The 12168-nt window shown below is 37.9% G+C and overlaps 1 protein-coding gene across 1 annotated transcript in view; it reads left to right on the top strand.

Moving 5' to 3' along the window:
- LOC127661188 (RNA-binding protein Raly-like) overlaps positions 1–11800 on the top strand; it is a 173383-nt gene extending 161583 nt beyond the window's left edge. Inside the window, exons 7-8 of the mRNA XM_052151791.1 lie at positions 8217–8270; positions 10358–11800. Of these exons, the coding sequence (XP_052007751.1) occupies positions 8217–8220 (4 nt within the window). The 3' untranslated portion in view covers positions 8221–8270; positions 10358–11800. The remainder of the gene's footprint in view (positions 1–8216; positions 8271–10357) is intronic.
- Positions 11801–12168: the final 368 nt, after the last annotated feature.

Genomic DNA, 12168 nt, shown 5'->3' with positions numbered 1-12168 from the left:
AGAGAACTTTTTAAAGTCTTTTGTAAGTGCCACACTTCCTGCTGCCAGTTAGTGGCACTATGACCGTGACCCATAATAGCCACATCCATGTGATTAGCCCCCAAGAAAAAACATACAACAAAATTTTAATCTAATCACACAATGCACACAGAACATATGAGACACTTCCTGCGTGCCTATTTTTGCCATTAATTTAGTGAATCGCCATGGCAACACCGTTTCAAAATTTAGCATCTTCGATGTCTTGACATAATGTTGTCAAAATGTGGTGACAACCTCATGAATCACCATTCAGAGAATCAATCTACCTATCTATGTCTATACATTTTTAATTGTAATTTTACATCTTTTGCTAACTGAATAATTGGACATTTTTCCTATAATTCAATATAATTATTTATTGAAAAAAATGTAGATCTAAAGATTATATTGTAATGTTATTTACCATTTTTATTTATCCACTTAACAAGCTTTAAATTAACAAATGTAATTCATGGCATTAGGTTTAAGATAGTATAAGTAGATTTTAATATGAGTCATTTAGGCTTGTAATTCGTTATTCATTCACTGTTTGCAACTGTTTAAATAGCCTATAAATCAATGTTGGACATACATTGGTCATTAGGTTAGAATACTGCATGTTTGTCCATAGAATAATTATTCAAAGCATAAATTAACAACTGGTTACCAACAAACAATTATTTGTCATGGTTCCGGCATTTGTGCCGGCTCATCCTGCTGTTTGTTTTTGACTCTCCCTCGTGTCTCACAGGTGGAGCCGGCACGTGATCAGCATTTCCATGAGAACGGCGATCGATCTCGAGGAGATGATGATCACAGCAATGATTTACTCACTCATTACCATCTGCTTCACACTGATTGAACTCCCTACTTATTCCTTGTGTGTCACCTCGTTATTTGCACGTTTATTGTTCACTGTCATGTTTACTGTGCTCTCTTGTGCAGTTGGAGCATGCTCGTGTGTCTGTTTGTTGCCGCTCTGTAGAGGTAGACTTATCATACAAACACACCCTTCACATTGTAGCTCGCTGGATAGCAGACTAGCAGCGCTCCAAAGTTACGAATACAGAAATTTCACTTTTCTGGTTGTCACAACGTAATCAGTTGTATTGCCACAATTACAATTTGTTCATAAAATTACGCTGTAGTTAGCAAATGGCCACATAATTTGGCAAGCTGGAATTACAAAATGGCTGAATTTGCTGCTGCTTTTCACAAATTTTGCAATGCAATCTGCTGCATTTTTTGGGGTTGTTTTGCAATGAAAACCCACAAATCATCATGATATACCTCTGTAATTGTGTTAATTACATTTGAAATGCAATTACATGTAAATATTTTAGAAAATAATGACTGAATATGCAGTTAGTAACCAACATTTTTTAATAAAATATACACACAAAAATGTCAAACATTTAGGTGGAAGCTGTTGGTATTGACCCTTCATTATTTTCGTATTATAATTTTCTTCCTCAAAGAATGCAATAAAACCTGTCAAAATGTTAAATAGACATACAATAAATCTGTAAGCTATAAACACAAGTGAGGATTCAATAATTAGGTCTGTTGCCATTTTTACATTGTCTGATATTTAAATCTGTGTTACAGGGCAGAGGGCAGGGCCGGGTCATGATTCTACTCACCCGGTCCCTTATCAGGCTGAGAGAGAGAGAGAGAGAGAGAGAGAGAGAGAGAGAGAGAGAGAGAGCTTTTATGGGCAGCTACTCCATGTGTCTTTATATTTAATTGAATGTTGTTTATATTGTGAAGCCGGTTCTCACCTCCTCCTTTACAATCTGGTATATAGCCATATACTGCCACAGTCCATGCAGTTTATTTAAGCACCCATGTGTAAATCTTATGGATTAAGGTACCAAGCTTCATTGCAACAATATTAGTTCATTAATTGGAGTCACAATCAAATTATAAATATCAGATACAACTGCATTTCCACATGAACCACATAGTAACAATTTTGCTACTGATTTACTAACATAAAAAAAAATCTCCAGAGTACCAATACATTGTCTATTAAACACATCAACAAATTCTAAATGTTCCTTTGCTTGCTACTGATACACCCGGCCATCGAACATGAACCATAGAAAAGGTCGGTGTCGAGGCAAGATAGAGATGTGGAAGTACGCGTCCCTCAGGTCTACCGCTGCGAACCAATCTTGATGCTGGACGCAAGTTAGAATGTGTCTTTGCGTGAGCATTTTGAACGGGAGTTTGTGCAGGGCCCGGTTGAAAACTCGCAAGTCCAAGAACGGTCGCAAGCCACCGCCTTTCTTGGGTACGATGAAGTAAAGGCTGTAGAAACCCTTCTTCGTCTCAGCTGGAGGGACAGGCTCTATCTCATCTTTGAGTATAAGGGTCACGATCTCCGCACGCAGGGTGTTGGTATCTGGCCAACCAACGCGACGGCTTGGGAAGTGAAAGCCACACGTCGTTTTAGATGTACCTGGCGAGGCTTTGCAGCGGGCAGAGCAGGCAATATGGCGTCGAGAGGCAGAAGCGCGTCCCGAGGCTCTGGTGCTGAGAGAAGACTCGAAAACGTACCTTGCTCTGCACACCCGGCAGGGGCAGGTTAGTGATTGAGGAGGTCCCATGTAGGTGTCCTCTGGACTCGTCAAAACCGGCTGGCCGGGGGGCATCAGTCGTGGATCCGGAGGCGGGGGTCCTCGTCCAGCATGCTGGGAATGTTGATTTGTGGTACCGGATTGCCATGAGAATGGCATTTGCGGGCCAGGTGAGGAAATTGTCATCTAGCCGTGAAGGCTGTGGGGAGGACGGAGGGTTCCAGTCCAACCCCACGCTTACGGCGGCCCGGGCAAGCATGTCGGTCATCTGGGCATCAGCCTCAGACTGGGCGTGCTGACCCGAAGGTGGCAGCCCAATGAATTCAGACGCCGGAACACTCTCCGATGCAGCGGTGAGCTCATCATCAAGCTCTGGGTGCTCAAGGGGATAATCAAACTGTCTGTGAGGCGAGCCGCTGTCACCCCGAGCCCAGGCGGAAGTCAACGAGCGTGTCGGGGGGTGGGTGGTTCGTGGGGATCTCGGGGGAAACCGAGCCCGCTCCCATCCCCAAATCACCTCCATCGCCAGCCGGGTCATCCTCAATCCCGTGGGAAGAGGGCGGATGAAGTGAAGTTCCTTTTAAGGAAGGAAAGCCGCGACTGCAACGTTGCCATGATAAGGTTCTCGCAGTGAGAACATGAACCATCCACAAATGCTGCCTCGGTGTGATCACTGCCCAGACACACGAGGCAGGGTCTGTGACCGTCAGGAGCGGAGAGACCTCGACCACAACCAGGAACTACACAGGGGTGGAAGGGCATCTTTATAAAGACGTGTCCTGAAAAGGATGTTCAATGCCGCTGTGTATTGCACATTTAGAGAAATAAACTCTTTTAGTGAAATATTCTCTTTTAGAAGCACTGTCAAAGCACCCAGGGGCAAAGCTCCACTGTTGTGCAGAGAAGGAGAAAGTCGCTGATATGAGCCATAGATCAAACAGCATACGATCTTGTATAGATGAGTGAATACAGCTCGCTGATCACACAACCGCTCGTCTCCGAAGGAAAAATCTGAATGGACAGATTTCCCTCCATTTATACCCATATGTCCAGGGACGGGACATGGAAATTCTGTCTTCCAATTTCTCATTGGCCTTTTCTCAATTTCAGAGATGCGCGAGGCTCTCAAGAGAGACCCCTAGTGTTGCTTCTTCGACACAACATCAAATTGAGCGACAGACGAGGAACAACAACATAACTAACTTTCTTGAGAGCTTTATTTTTTCATCATTCTATAGGTCTCAAGCGACTGGCTGCTCAAGTATCACAATTTATGAGTGCGTTTTCCCATAAAACTAAAAAAATAATTTTGACAGTTCATCACGACTGCCCAAATTGACATTTCACCATTCAATTTTCAGCCTGAAATGTTTGTGACTGTGGCAGCATTGTAAAATGAAATTGCATGGTTCATCACACATAATGAGTCAGTTCAGAGTGAAATGTCCACTGTGTGGTGCTAAATGTGAGTGAAAAGAGATGAGGTTTTAACATAATTGCATGTCAATGCTCTATCAATTGAGCTACCACGCAATTTGATTGTACTTGAACAAGCTTGTATATGTAGTTGGAAATGTAATGCAAATGATGAAATGTGTCGCGTCCATGTCACACACCGTAGTAAAAGTGTTTAGATGTCAAAAGATAGCATTGTGTGAGGAACAGGTTGAAAAGTAAGTGTAACTGATAATCTGCCTTTTTACTCATGATTTGTGAGAAAGGGAACAAAAGTAATTGATGTTGTAGTCCCTCTAGTGTTCAGTTCACCAGGAAAGTGCTGCAATATGTACAACCTGTCACATAAAAATACTTTTACAAAAATAGGTAGGTATAGCAACATGATTCTAAGTGACTAGGTTGCAAATGCCACTAGGGTGAGTGTCGCAGACAGTGAAAAGGAGACTAAACAAACCAATCAAATGTTATTTTATTTAAATGTCACTTATTCCCCTACTGAAATCCACATACAAAGTAACTGGCCACAACATCCTTTCTCTCATTATCTCCTCTCTTGGTTTCATTCTAGATAGAAAGAAAAGTTACTTTTTACTATTTTAATATTTAAGTACAATTTAATGTGAATACTTTCACACAAGTATGTTTTTGTCTAGAATCTTGGTCTTTTAATTGAGTAAAATTTGTACTCAATTACACTGTAATGCCGATGCTTGAAGTGAGAAGAGATTCAAGAGGACAGAATTCAAATGCATTGTTTATTTAACCAAACAATATTAGAGAAGTACAAAGCAATACCTAAAGCACACACCAATGATATATCCATGAATGGACAAGACCAGACAAGGAGCACAGGAAACAATAGGGCTTACCTGTGATGCTAATTGGCTAACAAGACAAACCTGGACAATGTAATGACAGTAAACAGGAAACATAAGAATTTTAAATATGTGTTCATGAACAACACTTACCAAAATAAGATTTCACACAAAAAGGACACCATAAATATTACCAACCCCCACCTCCCTTAAAAGGCGGCCCATGACAGCCAAAACACAGGAACTAGTAAGAGTCTCAACAAGCAAGAGGCAGGAGACTACAGGGGAGCTAGTGGAGGAGTAGGAAACAACGATGGCTCATGAGTGGGTGGGGACCACAGGGGATGCTGGTGGGCCAGTTGGAAACCAGCAGAGGAACAAAGGACCACAGGGGACCAGGCGGCAGATGGCCAGGCTAACACTGGGGATACAGCGGACGGCCATGGTACCAGGGCAGAGCAGGCAAGGCAGCAGATGACCATTGTGGATTCCGCAGATGGCCAAGAGACCAGGTTGGGCCAAGCGAGGCAGCAGGTGACCACAGGGGACCCAGTGCATGGCCAGGAGACCAGGGCAGACCAGACAAGGCAAGAGGTGACGTAGAGAGCTCAGTGGTTCACTTGCCACCTCTGACGAGCAAGCGTTGGGTGCCTCCCCTGGTGAACAAGCACTGGGAGTCAGGGGAGTGTGAGTGTCCTCCATTACACCCACAGTATAGGAGGAGTCACTTGGGTATAGAGCCATGTCCATATACTGTTGTAACGGGAGATTTTATCAACCACCTGGAGAACAGTTTCATTGGGCTCATTCAATCTAAACCTATAAATGTCCTTGAGTTCAATTTATCCCCTGTTAATACAGCTGTCAAGGAAACAGAAAAGTTTTGGATATTCCTCAGTCATTTCATGTTCTTGCTTGAGGTTCAATAACTCCACTGCTGGATCGATCTTGGTTAGTGGTCTGGTCTTCTGGTACTCTGACATTTTTGCTTGCTTATTTTGATTTTTGTACTTGTCTTGACCTTTTGGGTGTATTAGTCTTTTTCCGGACAGTGTCCTGATTTTTGACCCTGCGCTGTCTTATTGTGTATTTTGCCTATTTCCCTGCGTTTTGGATTATTGTTTCAGTAAACTCAAATGGATCCCTCGCATCTGTCCTAGCCTGATTAGTCACAGTAACTTCATTCTATTTCCTGCAGGCAGGCTCCAGTTCAGTTAGATGCAATTGATCCATTTAGTGATTAAGCTAGCTTGAAAACAACTTTAAAGTTCTTTAAATATAATTACATAAGCATTGTGCCTATGTCTAGTTTGTGTTGGGACCTGGTCCCAATATTCACCTATATAGGCACTCTTTAACCAGGTGCAGTGCTCCACGTCGCTCTGCTGCCCACTTCTGTTCCAGTTAGATCGCAAATTAATATGCAACCAGTGCTCCACTAAAATCCCAATTTCACCCCTGACTATAATTTCAGAGTACTTTTTACACATCTGGCATCACATTCCTACTCATGGCACAAACAGAAGCTGATGTGTATGTGTGTGTGTGTGTGTGTGATTTATTTTTGTGCCTCAGTTTGTCATTTTGTGTGGGAAAAATGCAATAAGCACAATGTTGAAAGTGAGTGTCTCTCTCTTACAGCTGATAAATGCTTCTCAAATGTGCTAATGTAAAGCTACAATTCTTGTTCCAATTCTCCATGCAAAATGAGCAATGTAACAAATGTCTACAAACACTCCCTGCCTCTCTCTCTCTCTCTATATATATATATCAAAGAAACACTGACTCAGAAAAAGTGTCTGTCCCTCCGTCATTCACTCTAAAGTAAACAAAGAAAAGTGCAGCGAGTAGAAAGCTAATCATGCTGTCATTACAGCAACACATTACATCTGCTCATGCAGCACAAAATCACACTGACATAAGTGATTTTACTCAGACCACATACAGCAATGCTGTTTAGCCAGAAACTGAAGGTAGCACACAAATGCACACGCTCGAGAGAAAGAAAAAGGTTGAGTGAAGGAACAATTGTGCGACATTGATGTCTCACTCACTTTGTGCCCTTATATAAAGAGAACACTGTAATCCCTCAGAAAGCACTTTACAATTATGTGTAATTATCCTGGAGTGTGTCCCCTACCTGCTGACTCATTAAGTATATACCCCCTCCACTTCTTTCGCACACTATAGCAAGACCCCAATTACCCTGCTGATGTGACAGGGTCACTGCTGACTATAGGTTTTGCCCACCTGCAGTGTGAGACGTCACAACAAACTGCCAACAAAACTGAACCGCACTGTACCACCAACCTGCAAACTGATCTTAACCACCCGCACTACTGTACTACATGCTCATGCCATTAAAAACAATTGGTACGCTCTTCATTATACTGGCCCCACCATGACTTGATTTTTATGTCAACATGAAACTGTGTCTGCTTTTGCATTTGTACTTCTGTAATGTGATGTATTTCTGAGTGAAACATAATATTCAATGGGAAAGATGTAGGTTGGAAATGTATTCACTGGAAATTGTAAGGTAGTCTCTGTATGACAGGTGTTCTAGGGGAGAGGTTAAAAAAATAAGAGGGTTTGATGACTTCAGCTAAATGGAAAGAGCATATTTTACTAATACAATGAAACTTTTATATATATATATATATATATATATAATTTGCTCTCTTGATACATATTCCATGGTATTATTGTGAATGATTCCTCAAAGTAAATAGGGTCAATTTTGACTTCATGTTTACTATAAGAAATATAAATAGGCAAGAAGATCAATGTTTTAGTCATTGGTGGAACTGGTTTCTTCAGTTTTGTATCTACACCTTAAATGTGTGATATGACGCTGGAGAAATTATTAACAATTGTAACCACTTTTGTGCACATTAGATTTTAACTAATTAATCGGCCCTGAATGAATTATTCTGATAATACCTCAGATATCACATGTACAAACTTTTCTCTTTTTATCCCTTTCTGTGTAGAACTACTTTTTGCCCATACCATTGTTATATTTCTGTTCATTTGGATAATATAAAGTGTGTTCTACCAAAAGAAAAACATAAGGATTTTTGGCACTTTCTTAGTCCTGATAGTTGCTGTCATTTTATCTTTCAAATTAATTTGTCTTGTCCTCAGTGTTTTTTTTTTTTTTATAAGAAATGAGTTCATATGTTGAGAGCAAACAGATCTGTCTCCATCAACACAGTGCACAATGACTCATTAAGTCAGAGGAAGCTCAGTTTATACATTGTTTTCCTCTAAATGAGCACATTGAGTTTAATATTGTAGGTATTATGTATCTTATAGATATGTTTTATCTTTACAACAGATGAATCGGCACAGTTCTGACATGGAGGATGAAATATGAGGTGGCACTGCTCAGGTACTTCATTGGATATTCATTAGATTATCTGTATATCTTTCATTTAAATAAAGTATTAAATATTATTAGAATTTTTAGGAGAATACTTTTTAATACATTTTAACGTGTGATGTAATTCATCAAGCAAGGGAAAAAAGAAATAGAACAACCTAAATATATGTTCTGATAGGTGCAACCTGAACAGTCTTTGTTTAAATAGCAGCACCTTTCAACACATAACAGACATTAGAGAGTGAATGGAAATGCATTGCATTCTCAGGAAATGGTGTCATTGGTGTGCTATGTTTGTCCCCATTATTTACTACTGATAATAAAACAAACAGAAGAAAAAAGAAGACTGACTACGGATATAATTAACAGCAAACTGAACTTACTCACGTTATTGGATTTATTTAAACATTTCTTTCTAAATCTAACAAAATGTGTGTATAATTGTGTTTTTCATTTGAAATATTAGCCAATTAAAAAAATTATCTGTGTTAGATTGGCTTATGTATATGTCATATTATTTATTAACTCAAAGTAAATAATATTTATTATAAAAGAGGTGCAATAATATTTGCTATAATTAAAGCTGTTAGCATCCATTTTTGCACTGACATTTTACACCAAAACATTTGGAATGTAACAGGGTTGGCACAAAATATATTTTGAAAAAGAAATATCAGGGGTTATTAATATAGCTAACACGACGACTGATACAAATCATTTTCTCAGTTATCAATTGAAATTATAAATATATGAATTCCAAAGTTACTGTGACAGAGTTAAAATAATGTAGCACTTTAGGGTTCGTAACAATAGTTAACGCTTGATATTTCAAAGTGATCTCATGAGTATTCATATGTATTCGTATGTAGTGTCTAGCACACGGACATTTACTTACATTTGTATAGACAATAAAACATTCAATATTGACTTATTGTCAATATCTAAAACATACAGTATATCATTTTACATTTGAAGAACTTTAAATATATACAAATGTATAAGAATCCTTATTGAATTCCTAGAATTAATCAGTTCATTTTTAAAGTTTTAAATGTTAAAATGAAAACAAATTCTGTACTTGTTTAGTCATTACTTAATAATGTATTTATTGTTTGGTGTGGAATACAAAAGGAGCTTTTAGAATATGCTGTGGCTCAAATTCTGGTAAAATACACCACAGAAACACTATAAAACTATTAAAGTAATCCATCCAAATATAAATGTTTATTCAGTGATCTTCGTCTCTATCCACCATAGTCGCCATAACAGTCAAATCTCGCACTCATTTTAACTATACAAAAGTATCTCCTCAAGAAGCATTACGACACAGGTTTTAAGGCAATCGTGTGAAACGCTCTTGGCACTCATGTGTTTCACGACTGATTGCAACATGCCATATTCAGTTATGTAATGGTTTGAATGAGATATGATGCAGATGAGATATTACAGAGTGGAGATTTTAGCAATTATTAACTTAAATTCTACTCTTTACCTCACACAAAATATTATGATAAATGGCTCAAACATAATAGTATATTGTAACAAAAATTGTCACTGTTCGTTTATCTGCTGTTGCATTTTTATATTGTTGAGTTTAGGGGAAAATATCAGATGATAAAAATGTAACTAAACCAAATATTTATAATATTAAACATTTTTAATTATATTTAAATTTGTATTAAAAGATTTCCAAGGCTGTAAATAATAATACAAATATATATATATTTTTAGCTGCAGTCAAAATGTCTATAGTTTAAATGTTACATATGAATAGCTACTGTATGTATAATGAGAAAATCAGGCTGGGTGCAAAGCTATTGATAAAACTTTGTGTCTGATTTGTGACTGAGGTAGAAAAATAATAAGAAAAAAAAAATCTGTAACCTTTTTTTAAACAAAATATTACTTTTTAAATATAAATGTACCTCTCATTTTCATGCACTAATGACACAGCTTGCAGAGAATTACCTGCATCTACCAAACAGTGTTCAATGTGTTCAATGTATAGTTCATGAAAACATGATGGCTCCTGTGAAAGCAGTTTAACAGAGAATGTTGGTGTAAAGTGTCTTCTGTTGCTCTTGTGTGACTTTCAGAGACAGCCAGACTCTCAAATAAAAAGGAAACTGTGCCAAACCTAAAGACAGACAAATCCCCTCCGTCCATCCAGATCTTCATCCTCGTAAATCAGGCCTGAACCCCTGGTGTTATGCCCAACGTTAACTGAACACATTATCACAAAATACTGATTCCTGTGTCGGGTCAGGGTTAGATCAGAACTGCTTAGTTCATATTCTTTTGACAAGAGTTGAATTCTTGCTAACAAATAAACAGCCATCATTAATTACAAATATATCAGCATGGTAGCAGCTATTCGATGAACATATGTGGATAAATTATCTTCAATGTCTCATATTCTTCACTGTAGTCCCAATAAATCTACAGGGCTTATCATTTTCCTGCCATACTGTATATGAATGTAAGAGTACAGTACAAGTTTAGAGCACAAAGACTTCCCAGTTAAGCAGATGTAACAATGTCATGATATCACTTAATAGCTTGATATTAACTGGCTCATAATTTTATAAAGGAGACTTAATGTAAACTTATGAAGAATTCTTTATTTATTTCATCATATATAATAGAGGAATAAAAATGCATACTAATATTAAATGATAGTGACACAGTATTGATGAGTACAAGTTTGGGGTACAAGCCTTTGTTCTTTTAAGCTTGTCATAATATTGTTGCATTCATCATATCACAGATTCCACTTTATATACTTGATTGATTTGAAGGTTCTGTCATTATTTACTTACCCTCTTGTCATTCCAAACTCATCTGACTTTCTCTCTCCCTCAGAACACAAAAAGAGATGTGTAGCAGAATGTGTACATTGCTCTTTTACATATAATTAAGCATACAGTGACTGAGGCTGTCAAGCTCTAAAAAGGACACACAGAAAATAAAAACACTGTAAAAGCATAGTAAAAGTAGTTCATTTAGTGCATATATTCAGAGTCTTCTGAAGCTATGTGATAGTTTGTAAGAACTTTTAAAATCTTGGTTAAAAGATGTCGAAACCATTTATACCATTTCATTGCGTGGAAAAAGCAGTTTGGACATTGTGCGATAAATAGATCCTTTTGTGTCTCATGGGGAAAGAAATTCATACAGGTTTGAAATGACCCATCTGTATGTTCACGCACTAGACACAAACTACATAACATTAGTATGTTGATGTAAGAAAATGTTTATTATAATATAATGCTCCTTTAGCCAGAAACTGAAGCTTCTTAGGTGTGCCCTTCAGACACTTAAAAACAGGATTTTCAGAATCATTTTAAATTCCTTGTTATATTATTGTTATCCTTTTTCTCTTATTGTACATGTCAACTAATTTTAAAAGAAAGTCAATCATGTTTAATATGGTGTATTAATGTAAAGTTGATTGTATGTATTTAGCTGTTTTTTTCTTGCTTTAGATTTTTTCAAATGAAAAAAATGTAATATTAAAGACCCCTTTGATACACTTTACTAGGGCCTAGGTTTTTTTTTTTTTTTTTTATCAGTTCAAATGAATGAGTCTCTTTCATGGTTAGTAAAGGTATTTTCTCATTGCTTATAAGTGCCTCTGTGTTGTGTTTTTCTCTTTGTAACAGAATGCTGTAGGGGTTTGCTCTTTTAAATATTCTTCACCATGGCTGTTCAAAATGGCAAGAGTATAATTAAGGTAATTTTGGTGAGAAAGCACTTGACCGATGTGTCGGGCAGATTAGCGCTCATTATGGCTGCAGGTGCACACAGCGCTTTCATCTACAGAACAATCCCCGGACAGGATCAGGGGAGCCACAATAAATGTGTAGCGTTAGTGACTTTTACACAGTTTGAATGTGTTTTTTTGGGT

The sequence above is a fragment of the Xyrauchen texanus genome, chromosome 21 (genome assembly GCF_025860055.1).
Source record: "Xyrauchen texanus isolate HMW12.3.18 chromosome 21, RBS_HiC_50CHRs, whole genome shotgun sequence".
Lineage (NCBI taxonomy): Eukaryota > Metazoa > Chordata > Actinopteri > Cypriniformes > Catostomidae > Xyrauchen > Xyrauchen texanus.
This window is presented reverse-complemented; position numbering and strand designations above follow the sequence as displayed.